The following is a 16446-nucleotide window of genomic DNA, read 5'->3' as shown; positions in this document are numbered from 1 at the left end:
AGACCCTGTCTTAAAAAAAAAAACTATAGTCCAGGAATAATAAATTCAAATCTGGCTTTCTAGGTCATTTTTCAGGTCTATTTTTTAAGGTTGGAGAATTAAACATTTCATTCTGATACTTTGTTAGTTTGATTTATAACCTTTCAATGTTTCAACACATGCTATGTGGGCCTCCACTGTCCCTGTGTCCCTACAAATGTTCAAAGCTGACCTGAAAGAGAGGCTGGCAAGGCTCGAGCCCATGCTCAGATGTGGAGGAGAAACAAAAGTGAGCCTGTGAGCCAAGGCAGTGACGCCCCGGGCCCTGGCATGAGGAGGCTGCCCTGCTGGCGTGGCTGTGACGAACGCCTTTCTTTTCAGATCACTTTCAGGAGAGATCACCTTGAGGCCTGCCTCCTTTCCCTGGGTTGTGATGTGATGGCAAGAGAACGCAGCAACTTTGAGACCTACTCCATGTGCTATGAGCATGTGTTGTGTCATGCTAGGCAGAGGCTCAGTCAGAAACAGCAAGTAGGTTCCCCGAGAGACGAGAACTACAGTACAGAATGGGCGTGGGCAGGGAAGCCAGGAGGCACTCAGAAAAGTAAAACCGAGGGGGTTAATGTGCATATAGCGGTTCCTATGCCAGAATTGAGGGTGAACTGTACCCTCAAATTTCTTTTCTAATTGGCTCATTCTCTTGGGCTCTGGTATTCTCAGTTGCACACTAGCGTATGTGCTTTGGAGGTATCCAGTGGGGAATACAAAAGGTGAGCAACAAAGGGGCTGACCTTTCCACCCTTGGCAAACACAAGGCACCCACCATGTGCTGTTCCTGGTCTGGGAAGGAGGCCAGGATCCGTGAGTGAACTTTCTCTTCAGGATGCATGTCATGAGTCAGTCTTACTGATGAGACTTCCTTAAAATACGAGCCCACTGGTGGGACGGAGAGTCGCACTCTTGCCTGGGTTACACGCTATTGTGAAGGTAGTTTGCATCAGAGGTTTAATGTGATTTTACTTTATAGTTTAAAAAGTTCAAAAGTCTAAAAGACTAGCCAAAACACCAAATGAAGCATTACAATGTCAAATAATGTGCCTTGCAGCCACCACCATTTGGGCCTATCCCCATTACTCAATTTTCAGCATCAATGTGGATACCTGGAAGTCGATGTTGTCTTTTGAGGCTGTGTTAGGCATCAAAGTCCGGGGGACAACACACAGTCTTGGCTCCAGGCACAGCCTAAGGTTCTCAAAATGGGGTTCCATTAACACACATAGGAGGAGTTTGGAATGTGTTGTACTGACCTGAGCCATGGTTGGAAGACTGAATGTTTGAGTTTGGTTGTGTACTGCTTTCTCCTGCTCAGGAATTAGATGCTACACAAACAGGCCAGGGTCCACCTGAAGACAGTGCTGGCCAGGTAGGTCATTTCCTATGAAAAAGGGTCCTGTCTCCATTTCTCACACCCACACTCTCACGGTTAGCCAGCAATGGGATGCCTTAGTGTCATTTGCTTGCGTCACCTGTAGAGGTCCTCTCAATGAAGGTCCACTGAAGAAAAACCACGGAGTGTGCTTTTACTTTTGGTAAGCAACCCTCCTTACGGGGCATTTTTTTTTTCTTGAGTTTTTTGGTCACGTCTGTTATTTTGTACTTGTTTTGTTTTGTTCTGTTTTTGTTGTTACTTTGAGGAGTTTTGTGGTTGCTCGTTTTCTTTTGATGCCAGTTAAAGTGCATTCCAAAAAAGAAAAGGGTTGTTTGGGCTGAGGTGTCAAGGGAAGGCCAGTTTGGATACGGAGGCCAAGACAGTAGAAGTCTTTTTCTCCAGCTGAAAAGGGCTTACGTAGTGGCTTTTCTGTGGTTACTTATTCACCAACCATTTATTGAGCACGCTATGTGTCTGGCACTGTTCTGGGACTTTTGAATTACCCTTAAATTCTTCTGCCCGCATTTATGTAGCAGAATGTTCACTCTCATTAGGTTTAAAATAAAAGTGAAATTCAATACTGATCTATAAGAAGCTGTCTTATAGTAGTGGTTTGAAATTCCTGAATTTGTTTCAGGAAACAAACAATCTGAATTGTTTTTCTCACACACAGACACGCACATTTTCTCTGCTTCTAGGCTGCAGAGCTCACTCATGATATGATCATGGAAATCACTGCTCTGAAAGCCCAACTCACAGACTTGGAAGAGGTGAATCTGAATCTCAAGAAGCAGATTAGAAAAGACATCCAAGAAGAATATGAAGCATTGGTCCAAGCTTTGTTGAGACCTGTTTACACAAAAGTGAGTGTCCTGTGTCAAACCTCCGGGCCACCCATTGGGGAGCTGAGTGTAACTGATTCCCATGGTGGCTGCACACCCAGGGATCAATGACAGAATAATGGGCTTTGTGGTAGCAAGAAATTCTTAGGCCCAAGAATTTTCTAACTCTAAGCTTTCCCTGCAGAAAGAGAGTCAACAATAGGTTGTCATTAACCATGATAGACACTGAATTTTAGGATAATATAGAAGTCTATTTTTCACCCGCTATTGACAGTTGCCATTGTCACTGTCTGATTGCTTCTGGGAGGAGAGGGTGTTCTGCTGCTCCAAATGCCCCACCTCCCCAAGTTCTACCACCGTTTTATCTATTAGTATGACTTTCCAGAGATTAGTGCCTGAGCCAGGCCAGACCTTATGTAGGTAGCAGCAGGTGCCTCTGGAGAACTCCCTGGGCACATTCAGAATTTGTGTCAGCTTCTGGAATTTTTTTCCAACCCTCAAAATGCCTACTAGCCTTACTCTCACATTCAGTGTCAGCAAAGACCCATTGCAGAAGAGAAGTGATGGGTGCACATGCGCCCGCAGCACTGTGGAAGCCAGTCGCTTTCATCTGATGTTTACACAGCCATAAGATAGATGCCCCACACCTAAAATGGGCCATCAGGGAAACTGGTCCAGCTGACCCATCTCTGTGAATTTCAGTACCACCTACCACCCGCAAGTCCACAGCCTCCCCCAACCCTGTCCCTTTCCCTGCTATTGGATGTACCCCAAAACCAGCCCCATTTAGGTCCTTGGGTCTCTTCCCAGGGATTGCGGAGTGGCCTCTAGGGTTATCAGGTTAACAGGAGCTTCTCCTGGTGTTCACCTTGGCCTGGTCATTCCAGCGTGAATTTCTTCTTACTTGCAGTGTAAATGCTAACACATATTAAGGGATCAAAACCAAAATGTATTGGGTTTGGTGCTGTAGGAGAGGGATGAGCAGACAGTGAAGGCTGGAATTTGCTAAGCAATCTTTCAGGTGTGAGATTGTTGAGAAATGTCTTAAGTTCCTTTTAGCTTCTGCCAGATTCCCAGTTAAAAAGTAGATTCTTTATGTTTCCCAGGCTGAAGTAGTTCCACCAAGCCTCCTACAGTAGGGAATCCCTATTATATTCCAGTGTCCCATGAAGGTGCTAAAGCTTCTACTGTGTGGTCAGAGCCAGGCTTCCTTCTGTGGCATCCAGCTGGGTACCCTCCTCCTGCCTTCCTCTCCAGGGAAGTGGTTTAGAAGTGAGAGCTCACTCCTACCCCTACCTCTCGCCCCAAAGACACTGTGTTAGTCTGCTCAGGCTGCCATAACGAAATATGACAGGCTATACAACTTAAACAATAAAAAGCTGATTTCTCACAGTTCTGGAAGCCAGCAGTCTGAAATCAGGGTGCCAGCGCGGTCTGCTTCTGGCTGAAGGCATGCTTCCTGGCTTGCAGGTGGCTACCTTCTCACTGTGTCCTCACATGGCAGAGAGGGAGAAAAGCAAAGGTCGGTCTCTCTCTGTCTTCTTAAAGGCCCCAGTATTATTGCAATCGGGCACCAGCTTTATTTCCTCATTTTAATCTTAATTAGCTCCTAAAGATCCTATCTCTAGATACTGTCACATTGTGGGTTAGGACTTCAACATGTGAATCTGGGGAGACACGATTCAGTCCATAGCACTGGGTCTTCAGCTGTACTTACCATCGATCAAGCTGTTTCCTCACAAGCCATTAGCCATAAGCCATTCAGAACAGAAAATTTCCTAATGAGGTTTCTGTTAGATCCCAAATAGGAAGGCAGCCAGCCTGATTCCCTCCTCCACTTTATCTATATTTAACAAGGCTCCTCGAGAGTGGCTCATCCATAGTGTCTTGTCTGGTCAGATTCTGCTGTGAGTCAACCTAGCAGCAAAAATCTTTGGTTCAGCTTCCCAAGTAACTCTTACCAGGGGCAGTGTGGCCAGCAGGCTTTCTACCTGTGACCCACTGTCCTCCTGGCTCAGCTTGCCTTGATGTTGACAAGGAAGGCGCAATGTAAGATGTGCAGGCACCCGGATAATGAAGCCCTGAGGATAAAAGACAGCACTCGATGGGCCACTAGCGTGACTTCCTTATAGTACATGTCAGAATAATTGTCTGAGTAGGTGATATCTTCATGTGAAATTACTCACAAAAGTTGTAGAAGGCAAAATGGCTTTTCTTCAACTGCCCTTCACACTACCCAAATCCACTTTACTTCCTTGACTTGAGTCTGCAATTTGCAGGAGAAGCTGGATGAGAACCAGCTTAATTTGATCCAGAAAGTGTGTGAGCTCATCGGTGAAGTGAGAACAGAAGGGACTGACAATATGAAGGACCTAAAGAAAAAATGGGGCTCTGCCAGCCCTGATGAAGGAATGAAAGAAAATCCAGCCAAAGTATGTGATCTCATTTAGCAATGGGATATCAGTGTTTCATCCCAGCATCTAACCCCACCATTCACCCCGTTAGCATTCCAGCCTGCTTTCCCCGACAATGCATTGCATCAGGCATTTTAAAGGGGCAAAGGGATGTACTGCACGATTTTGTCATCTTCTAGAAGGCATGTTTCTGATGTTAGGGTTCATGCCCTTCCCAGGAAAATGCTGGGGGCAGCCTTTTCTGAAAATGAGCCTTCTTTAGCAGGAACAGCTGTGGGCCTTGGAGCGGGACAACTGCAGCCTGGCCACCCTGGTGTGCAAAGTGAGGAGCCTGGGCCGCTGGAGGCTGGCTGTGCAGCAGGGGCGCTTCCAGGCCCAGCTGAGCAGGTCAGAGAAGGTGCGCTCTGGTGGGGGAGGCCCAGACAGTCCCCAGGGTGGCTGGCCCCAGGCCTCCATGGCTGCAGCTGCCATGGTGTCACTGCAGCCATGGGTGGCACTGGTGTCAGGGCCAACTATCCTGAATGATCTGACAGTTGGTGATTTTTTCCTGGGAACAGGCTATGTCAGAACCTCGGGAGAAACAGAAATGGGGCAGAAGCAAACGGGGCAAGAAAGAACAGATCAGAGAATTCAGCATAAGGGAAGGAAGTGAAAAGATGGATGAAAGGCTTCACCAAAGGCTTGAGGCTGCTTTGTCAAAATACTGCATATCTTTGGGTTTCATACATGATTATCTGAGGAAAATGAAGTTACAAAATAATAAGCAAGAAATGTGTTTTAAGGCAAATTAAATCCAAAGCACATACTGATAGCTATTTGGAAATTTTCACATCCTGTTTCTGAAAGTGTTTACTCTGATATATCACCCTCTTCTGAATTAAAAGCATGGAAACAGGCCAGGTACAGTGGCTCACAGCTGTAATTCTAGCACTTTGGGAGGCCAAGGTGGGCAGATCACCTGAGGTCAGGAGTTTGAGACCAGCCTGGCCAACATGATGAAATCAAATCTCTAGTAAAAATACAAAAAAGAATAGTCGGGCGTGGTGGCAGGCACTTGTAGTCTCAGCTCCTCAGGAGACTGAGGTAGGAAAATTGCTTGAGAGGTTGCAGTGAGCTGAGATTGCACCACTGCACTCGAGGCTGAGTTGACAGAGCAAGATTCCATCTCTAAATAAATAAATTAATTAAATAAAATAATATCATGAAAGCAGTGACTAGCAGGAGCTCCCTTCTACCAGAAGTTTGAAAGAAGGATGGATGGGGAAGTAATTTAGATACTGCTTGTGAAACTAAAAATCTGGAAAGGAAACCTATTTCCTGTCTTATTGTATTTGGGATGTTTACAGGAGTTTATTGAAAGCCAGGACCTGGCCAGGGTGCAGGCCCACAGCACAAGGATATGGAAGCAGTAGGACAGCCGTGTACCCCAGACTCAGAGCCTCTTCCTCTCTCCCTTTGCAGTTCACTCTGCAAAGCTGAACGTGGCCACCAGACATGGTGCTGTGGCTGCCAGGAGCAGTCACCGGAGCACCACAGTGTGAAACCAAGCAGATGGCACAGCCAGGAAAAGGAGCCTGGACCTGGGCTTCTTCTCCCCTTCTTCTCCAGCCCAAAAACCAAGGGCAGTGGCCAAAAGGCTTTTGTTCCTACTCATATTTGCTTAAGATGAGAAAACAGTACTCATAAACAAGATCATTATCACGTGCATGCCTGTGTGTGTGTGTGTGTGTGTCCCTGTTTCTCTGAGGATCTTTTTGCTAGAGGCCGTTCTGGGATCCTGTAATCTAGGCCTCTGCCTTGAACACAGGTTTTCATGGGGCAAGCATGCTTCCCGTTGACGACCCTTGGCAAGCAGAGTGTGGTCCAGCCTGCAGTATTATCTCCCACGAAAGACTCCGTCCTTTCCCAGTGATCCACACTGTGTCTCACTTTCAGAAGTTACTGCTGCATGACAGGGGCTGGCACCAAAATAAAGCCATCCTAAGCCTAAGCAATTCCTAACTGCCAGCCCTCTGGGCATGAATGAAGCAGGGAGACTCTAGGTTTGGAGTGAGAACAGCTGAGTTTAAGTAACAGCCTGGGAAAGCTAGGCATATTTAAAGCATGAAATTTAATTTGTTCATCTTGGACCCTAATTCCTCTATGATTCTGCATCAGATGAGTTAATTATGTAAAGAACAGGGTAAACTGTAAAGTTATCCTACCAATATGAATAATAATTATTAATATCATAATTAAGGGTTGACCATCTAGTACTTAGGATAATACTTATTAGAAAAACTTTGGAACAGAACTAAATCATTTCTACACTTATCCTTCTTTAACCTTCTAGAATCTGACTTCCTCAGATTTTTGAAAGTGAAAACAGAGCCTAAATCAGAACCTCCTTTCCTTGCTCATTGTGTGTATGGCATGGCCCCGTCTCCTTGGTTAAACACTTCCACGGCTACCTCCTGACAAAGGCTCCATGACAGTGTAAGTGTTGTTTGTGCTAGACACCATCATCTGGTTAGTAAGCTAGCATACATATCACCAAGTCTGGGTATTAAAAGATCAAATGATTTGCCCTGGCGCTGATGAACAGTGGTGTGATCACATGCCTGGCATTTGATGTCTGTTCTGCTTCCCTCTGACTGTCACTGCAGGGCGCACAGTGTAAGTGCCACGCTAGGCTAGACCCTGGTGCTCTTGCTAGCACAGGACAGTCATTGGGCCGTATTTCCTAGATCCCAGGAATACACCATGTAGTTGTGTCCCTGAGCCCAGAAGAGGGGATGGTTATTAATGTTGTCCAACCTCTCCCGCCTTCTGCTGGGGAAAAAAGGCTCCCTGCCGCCTCCTTTCCTTTGGTCTTTTCCTGCCACAGGCTCAACTGCTGAAGGAGTTAAAACATAGAGTGACCCAGAAAGCTCTCACCCAGCAGGAGCTGGATTTCATGAAAACATCCAGCATGGAGCAGCTCTTGGAAGATGTGGGGCAAAAGGAACAGGAACTGCAGCTCCTTAGTGAAGAGGCTGAGAAGGCTTCTAAGCTGGGCCAACTGCAGCAGAAAACATGGAGAGAGACCGCCACCAGGTAAGCTTCACCCCCATTAAAAGGGAGTGTACCCCTAGAGTGCAGCTGGTGCCCCTGCGAGGGCCGCTGCATTCTCCCTGCATGCCCGTGCCTGTCTGCTGTCCTCTACAGCAGTGTTTTTCAACCTCTGTCACTTCTAGGCAGCACAGGAGAATGGGAGCGTCTCTCCCCACACTGTGGGGATTGCTGGGCAGGCAGTGATGGCTTGACTGCCTCAGGGCTCGGAATATCAGCACCACTGTAACCTACTGGAAAAACCTGTTTCTACCCAACTCTCATCTTTGAACTAGGAATCTATTAGAAAATTCCAAGAAGTGACCTGGAAAAGCAGCAAGCATTTTTTTTTGTTTTGTTTTGTCTTTTTGTTTGTTTTTTGAGGTGGAGTCTCGCTCTGTTGCCCAGGCTGGAGTGCAGTGGCGCAATTTCAGCTCACTGCAACCGCCGCCTCCCAGGTTAACAGTTTTCTGCCTCAACCTCCCAAGTAGCTGCCACCACGCCCGGCTAATTTTTTCCTATTTTAGTAGAGACAGGGCTTCACTATCTTGGCCAGGCTGGTCTTGAACTCCTGACCTCGTGATCCACCTGCCTCGGCCTCCCAAAGTTCTGGAATTACAGGCTTGAGCCACCACGCCAAGCCAGCAGCAGGTGTTAATGGAGGCTATTACAGGAATATTTTATTCAAGTGTTTCAGGAACTGCAGAGACAAAAATGAAAGGCAAAAGTGGTTTGCAGATCCAATGTATTTTGTTAAATATATCCAACAACAAAGAAATAGAAGGGAATACTAGAATGTAGATATGGATTAATACAAATTTCAACAAAGCAGAAAACAATGTAATTCAATAAAAAGGGAAAAGAAATAGTAACTTCCAAAGCAGGCACCTCACACATATCCACTGAATGGGCAAATCACTTAATTCATTTACCAGAGATAGAAGGAGATGGAAATTGAAAGGCAAATTATTGGTCAAGTGGGTTTTTTTTTTCTTTTTTTGAGACAGAGTCTTACTCTGTCACCCAGGCTAGAGTGCAGTGGCATGATCTCAGCTCACTGCAACCTCCACCTCCCAGGTATAAGCAATTCTCCTGCCACAGCCTCCTGAATAGCTGGGACTACAAGCACATACCCTGACACCCAGCTAATTTTTGTATTTTTAGTAGAGATGGGATTTCACCATGTTGGTCAGGCTGGTCTCAAACTCCTGACCTCAGGTATCTGCCTGCCTCGGCCTCCCAAAGTGCTGGGATTACGGGTGTGAGCCACTGTGCCCAGCCCTGGTCAAGTGTTTTAAATGCTCAAGGAAGAGTTCAATAAGGAGAATTCTGTCTACACAAATAAATGACAAAACAGATTAAAAATTGAATCAAGGAAAAGCTAAAGAAAATATTTGTATAGAAATGGAGAGAGAAAATGAGTAGCTTTAGAATAAAAGAAAATTAGAATTTCATATTTATTGCCTGAGAAGTAAACAAAAGTGTGACTGAACCTATAAGAAAAATTTGGCATCCCGATTTGTCCCATAAATTATGCTTTTCTAAAAGCCACCAAAAAATAGGGAAGTTTGTAGATCAGTTTCTTCAAAGTTTTCTCTAGTTATTTGTTTCATGGCAGAGATTCTAGAGGTGGTCAAAACAAATATTTTGAGGTTTCTCTCAACAAATGTGCACTTTACCATATGTATGTAAAAGCCATAGACCCTTTGTAGGATACCCCTCCGGCTCTCCTGACGGCTCAAGTGTCCCTGCACCTACCTACCCTGAACAGCAATCCTCAGCCAGCAAGACCCATTCGCCTCCCCACCCCAACCCCGCCACCCCTTCCAGCCAGAAGAGGCTTCTTTAATCCATCTTCAGCCTCTGACTCCATCGGCAGATATTCACTGTCTGACCTCAGAGAGCCTCAGTGTCCTAGCATGTTGCCTGCACCTGGTTGAGGTCACTTAGAGCAGGGGTCCCCAACCCCCAGGCTATGGACAGGTAGGGGTCCGTAGCCTGTTAGAAACTGGGCCTCACAGCAGAAGATGAGCAGCCAGTGACTGAGCATAACTGCCTGAGCTCTGCCTCCTGTCAGAGCAGCCATTAGATTCTCATAGGAGCACAAACCCTCCTTTGAACTGCACTTGTGAGGGATCTAGGTTGCCCGCTCCATATGAGAATCTAGCTAATACCTGATGATCTGAGGTAGAACAGCTTCATCCTGAAACCGTTAACCCCCACCCCCGTGGAAAAATTGTCTTCTATGAAACTGGTACCTGGTGCCAAAAAGGTTGGGGACCACTGATTTAGAGCACAGGCCCTAGAGGGGAACTAAGTGGCCCATTCCCCCAGCCCTCTAGCTACGTGGCTTCAGGCAAAGTCTGTGGTCCTTCTGTGCCTTGGTTTCTTCATCAGTACAATGGAAATAATGTATTCACTTCATTGGATTTGGGGGATGATTAAATTAAGAAATTAGGTAATTCAAATGAAGCCCTTAAAACTGTGCCTAAAACAGGCATGGTAGTGTGTGCCTGTAGTCCCAGATACTTGGGAGGCTAAGGCAGGAGGATCCCCTGAGCCCAGGAGTTCAAGGCTGCAGTGAACTAAGATTATGCCACTGTACTTGAAAGAGTAAGACCCTGTCTCTAAAAAAATTTTTTTAATTAAAAAAAAAATTAACAAAAATAAACAGGCCAGATGCGGTGGCTCACTCCTGTAATCCCAGCATTTTGGGAGGCCGAAGTGGGAGGATTCCTTGGGCAACATGGCAAAACCCAGTTTCTACAAAAAAATACAAAAATTAGCCAGGGGTGGTGGTGTGTGTCAGTGATCCCAGCTTCTTGGAGGGCTGAGGTGGGAGGATCACTTGAACCTGGTTGTAGGGAGCCAAGATTGGGCCACTGCACTCCAGCCTGGATGACAGAATGAGACCTTCTCTTAAACAACGGCAAAACCATGGTGTAGTACATAGCTCTCAGTAAATATTGGCCGTTTATATTTTTGCTGGGAATGTGAAGGTAGACAGCCTTGGAAACAGGTAAATAGACCTGGACTCGAATCCTGGCTGTGTGGCCTTGGGCAAGTCACTGCATCGGCCTCTGGGACGTGGGGGTGAGTGACAAGGAGGTCCTGAGGAAGCGTGCTTCCTTGTTGGTATTTCTCAAGTTTCCTAGTGCCGGCCTGGCTCAGGAAATTTTGACATGTTTTCTTGGTGCCTGCTCACAGGGAGTGAGGATCCTACACAAATCTCTAGTCTGGAGAAGGACTTTGGACCTAGTTTATATTAGGATGTTTTCCTAACTCTGGAGCTCTGGTAATCTGAAATTTAAACTGTGCTTGGGAGACCCTGGACATAAGGAAGAGCCCACTTTAACGTTTAGGGCAAGCCTATGTGGGGGCCTTCTGGCTGGGTCTGTATAGGTGGAGTGGGATGTACAACACACGTGTCTGAATGCTTGAGATTAGCACGTGTATTCATTTCCTAGGGTTGCCTTAATAAATTACCACAAACTGGGTGGCTTAATAGAATAAACATATTGCTTCACAGCTCAGGAGGCCAGAAGTCTGTAACGGATGTGCTAGCAAGCTGGCTCCTTTCAGAGGCTTTGAGGAAGAATCTGTTCCATGTCTCTTCTGAGTCACATTTTGGTCTCTGGCATTCCTTGGCTTGTAGTTACCTCACTCCAATCCTGCCTCTGTCACCACAGAGCCTTCTTCCTCTGTGCTCCTCTGAGTGTCTGTATCCTTATCCTATCTTCTTCTAAGGAGAACAATCAGTAGATTCAGGGCTCACTTTAAACCCAGTATAACCTTATCCTAACAAGTCCATCTGCAAAGACCCCATTTCCAGATAAGGTCACATTCTGAGGTTCCAGGTGGACATGAAATTTGGGAGGTCCTCTTCGAACTATAGTATGTATTACTTTTCTACAAGTAAAAGCAATGAGGAGATGATAAATGGAAAAAGCAAAACCACCTGTGATCTGTGCAGATGAGATACACTTTGGACTCGGGCCCTGTCTGGCTGGGGAGTGTGGGCTGGCTGTGCACAGGGAGGGCCACACAAGGAAATACAAAGATTGCTTCTGGAGGTGGGCAGGGCATTCCCAGCAGATGCTGAGCTGAGAGCAGAGATCTAGGAGAGAGATCAAGTCTTTCCTCCGCTTGAAACTGTCCAGAGGCTCTGACAGGTCCTCAATGTAGATGCCATGACTGGGCCTCCAAGGTCTTGTGTGCCCTGGGCCCTCACTCCCCTCTTCCTCTACCCATCTGATGAAATAAACATGAAAGATATAACCTTGCGAATAAGCTCCTAGCTATTATAAGTTATAAGGGATTCCACGGACTGCCTTTGTTCCATTTTGGTTAAGCTCTTCGTCTTCCTGAAGCTCTTGATTCTCAGGAGGCTGAGTTTAGCCTAACCAGTACTTGAAGAGCTGATTCTTTCTTCAGAGTAACCTGGAACCCTCATTCTCCCCAGGAACCCCCTGTGAACTGAGGAAATGAAAGTGAGCACAAACCATCTCTGCTTCTCATTTTCCCCTCAGATGAGAGCCCAGCTTGCCAAGGAGCGCAGCATGAAGCTGGATGCTCTCCAGCGTGTAGAGGAGCTGCAGAGTCAGCTTCATGATGCCCAGCAGTCAGCTGTCCCCATGGGCTCACCAGGCGGTAAGTTACCCCCTGTTCTGGCTAGAAAACCCTCCCAGTCTCTCGGGTCTGAATTGAAGAGGGTCTCAGGGACTCAAATAACACTGTATAGTTATTGAGTGGGTTTTCCACAGTGTTTGTTGAATGACACATGAATGAATAAACCTTAATTCTGATTTACAGTCAAAACGTCCTACTTTAGTACCCTGCAGTACTGACATCCAATACTAAATGGTTTCAGTCATAAAAAATTGGTCTCAGACAGGCGTGGTGGCTCATGCCTGTAATCCCAGCACTTTGGGAGGCTGAGGTGGGTGGATCACAAGTTCAGGAGATTGAGACCATCCTGGCCAACATGATAAAACCCCATTTTTACTATAAATGCAAAAATAACCTGCGTGTGGTGGTGCATGCCTGTAATTCCAGCTACTCAGGAGGCTGAGGCAGGAGAATCACTTGATTCACTTGAACCCAGGAGACAGAGGTTGCAGTGAGCCGAAATTGTGCCACTGCACTCCAGCCTGGCAACAGAGCAAGACTGTCTCAGAAAACAACAACTGGTCCTGGACCAGTTCATTGGATTTTGAGACATCTTAATGCTTTGGGATACCAATGACCCTATTTCTCAGAGTCATTCATAAAGTACATTATGATTCTTGGGTGCTGGGGGTTTGGGGTGTCTTTGAAAATAACAATCAACATAGCTCCTTGAGCAGTGCAGTCAACAGGCAGCATGGAGCTGAGGCCAGATCTCAGGATGTCTCTAAACCAGCTTCCTCCTTTTTAAGATGAGGACTAAATACATTCTAAGTTCTCTTTTAGATCTATCAGAAATATCACCAAATATCACTAAACCATGATTGGCCTATTGTTATGACTGGCCATGTCTCTTCTTTCCTGTTCTGCACATAGTCTAGTAGTTGAGTATGTGGGCTTTGGAGTAAAATAGTCAGAATTCAGGCCCTGGCTAACCGCATGACCTTAGACAGGTTAATTAACCTCTCTTTAAAATGGGAATACTCACCTCAAAGGCTTGCTCTGAGAGTAAATGAATAACCCGTCTGGCACTTAGTAATTGTGTAAGTGTTGGTTACTATACTTGCATACATGTGTTTAACCCTTTATCTGAGTTTCCTTTTGGCTACTTTCCAGCATGAATGAGCTAAGAGAACACAGCCTTTCAGAAGCACAAAGTCACAGATCAAGTTACTTTGGGTTTACTAAGAACAGAGCTGGGCTTGGCAGTAAGGTTCACAGGGCCCTTCTTCCTGCCTTTGGGTTGCTGCCCAGACCTGACATTGGGAGCTGGTGTCCTCTGCCCCAGCCACTGTTTGTTACTGCTGCCCCAGCCCCAACACAAAGAGCATCAAGAGCACCCAAGGGTCCTACTTTCACCCTGACCCTACGCAGTTCTGTACCTTACACTGCCTTCTCCATGTGCCAGGGGATTTTTTTCTTCTTTCCCTTTCCCCTCTGCCTGCAGCCTAGCCAAGGATCTTTCTAATCCCTTCCTGCGTTAATGCATCCTAGTGAACTGCCATCCATGTCCTCCAACACCTGCCCATTGAGAAAGAGAACCAGAGTGAGGCACGAGGCAGGTGGGAGAGACCCAATTCCCAGGATTGGGGTGGGGGCAGGAGTGGGAAGGAAGTTTCTTTCTCAGGAAGTGGAGGTTACTCCTGGGCTTCAGTCCCCTTCTGTTCCCCTGTACAGAAAGAGGAGGGGTTTGAGGGCACAGCCAGCTATCATCCATACTGTTAATGCTAAGCAGTAAAAGCCATATTCCCACTCCTCCTTCCTCCACTGTTGTCCAGCTGGAATCTGAAAGTGACCCAGATGTCTTCTGCAGCATCCCTGCCTCCCAGGTCAGAAACATAGGTGCACTCAAGGGGCGAGCTCTCTTTATTTCCCTAGGATCTTGCAACTCCTGAGAAATGACAATTTTTTTCTAAAGCAATTATTTTAGAAATGCTTGAGGAAAAAATGAAACCACTTGGCTCATAAAACTGTAAAATGTTCAGAGGAGGGCTGGCTAAAGGCAGCTTCCTCAAGATTTGAACTACTTCATGAGGACTGGTTTCACTCTCGCCATCTCTGGGCTCTGAGGAGGCTGGGAGCAGAAAGGAAGTGGGGCCCCTGGGAAGTAAGATGACAGCCATCTCTGTAGCTTCCATCCCTGTTCATGCTCAGCATGGCAGGAGCAGGGTGTGGAGATGGGACGGTTAAAAAGAATTGGGCTCTGCCTGGACCAACTTGGGTCATGGTGCCAATTTTGAACAAATCACTGGAGCCGCAGACTAAGATGCCTGTGTCTGGTTGGCTTAGGCCCAGCTCACCTGTTCCTCCACTGGAGCTATGGATTGGGTCAGCTCGCTCTTTCCTCCTCTCTGCAGCAACTGTTTTTGTTTGTTTGCTTGTTTTGTCGAGACGGAGTCTCGCTTTGTTGTTCAGGCTGGTGTGCAATGGCACGAACTTGGCTCACTGCAACCTCTGCCTCCCAGGTTCAAGCGATTCTCCTGCCTCAGGCTCCCCAGTAGCAGGATTACAGGCGCCCATCACCAGGCCCAGCTAATTTTTGTATTTTTTTTCTAGTAGAAAAGGGGTTTCACCATGTTGGCTAGGATGGTTTCAATCTCCTGACCTTGTGATCTGCCTGCCCCAGCCTCCCAAAGTGCTGGGATTACAGGTGTAAGCCACTGCACCTGGCCAGCCAACTGTTTTAAATCCGCCTTGTCTCCTCAGACCTTCGTACATTCCCCTGCAACCCCTCATCCTTTCATCTCCCACTTCACAGAGAAATTAGAAAGCCTTGGACAGGAACGCCATCTTCTCACTGTCTCCCAGCCCACCTGCATCTGTACTCCGCTGCTTCTCCTTCCCTACTGTGAACATGAAAAGGGTGCCCCTCTTCTTCCCCAGGCCAATCCTTATGTAAAGGGCCCATCTGCTGCTACCTTCTCAGGGGCCTTGAACTATCTGCTTCTTTTCTACATACTTGTATTTCTTGTCCATGTATCCCTCTAATCCTGCAACCAACAATTACTTATTGATCATGTATGTGCCAGGATCATAAAATCCACTGTAAAATAACACACACCCCAGCCCTTGACAACATATTCCTTCCTCTGCCACTTGCCTTTCTCTTCCCAGTCAGACTTCTTAAAAGAGCTGACTATAGTCACTTTTGTGATTCACTTCACTTAATTTCTCTCAGGTTTGCCATTCTCAACTTGTGGCTTTCAAATGCTGCTCATCACCTCATGGTCCAAGATGGCCACTTAAGCTTTCTGGCCAATAGGAAGGAGGAAGGCAACAAGTAGGGCCCACCCCTCCCTTGAAGCTTGATGAATGCTTCCTGCAAGTCACTTGTGACATTTCTGCATATATCCCATTGGCCAGCACTTAGCTCCAAGACTGCACAAAGGAGACTGGGAAATGTAGTTTTTATTGTAGGACACTGTGTGAACAAAACATGTGAGGTCTATTTCTAAGAAGAGAGGGGAGATTTGCAATTGAGGGCCAAGTATAGGTCTCTATGACACCACCAGCAATCTGATTTTGCTCACCACCATTTCATTGCAATTGCTCTTGCCAAGATCACCTTGACTTCTGTCACCAAGTCCAAAGGACACTGCTGAGTTCTCACTGATTTCATGTCTCAGCAGCATTTGAAACAGCTGACCACACCCTTCTAATTATTTCCCTGGCACTGCTCCTAGTGGTTTCTCTCCTCTTTCTCTGGCTGCTTTTTCTGTCTCCTTTTTCAGTTCCTCCTACTGTATCTAACCTGTAAACACTGAAGTTGTTCAGGGATCTTTCTGGCCCCTTCTCCTCTCACCTTACATTTTCTGGATAATTGCATATGTTCCCACAGCTTTAATCATTATTTGCCAAGCCTACATCTGCAGCTCAAAACTCTCCTCTGAGCTGTAGACCCACATGTCCAATAGCCCATATATCCACTGAATAATGTCTGCATACATGTGTCTCAGGCTTACAAGTTCAACGGGTCAAATGGAACTCATCTTCCTATCCTTTTCCCTTCTTGACTACTTTTGGGGTTGGGGAGATGCTGTCTCAGCAA

General features: G+C 46.5%; 1 protein-coding gene across 1 annotated transcript in view; it reads left to right on the top strand.

Annotated features, from left to right (window-relative positions):
• Positions 1-16446, top strand: part of LOC116549482 (coiled-coil domain-containing protein 162-like) — a 74483-nt gene that overhangs the window by 51778 nt on the left and 6259 nt on the right. Inside the window, 5 exon segments of the mRNA XM_032275077.1 lie at positions 2107-2271; positions 4530-4682; positions 7531-7714; positions 7717-7739; positions 12263-12383. Of these exon segments, the coding sequence (XP_032130968.1) occupies positions 2128-2271; positions 4530-4682; positions 7531-7714; positions 7717-7739; positions 12263-12383 (625 nt within the window). The 5' untranslated portion in view covers positions 2107-2127.

This window comes from Sapajus apella, unplaced genomic scaffold (assembly GCF_009761245.1).
Source record: "Sapajus apella isolate SASKATOON/1434 unplaced genomic scaffold, GSC_monkey_1.0 scaffold6, whole genome shotgun sequence".
In the NCBI taxonomy this organism is placed as follows: Eukaryota; Metazoa; Chordata; class Mammalia; order Primates; family Cebidae; genus Sapajus; species Sapajus apella.
This window is presented reverse-complemented; position numbering and strand designations above follow the sequence as displayed.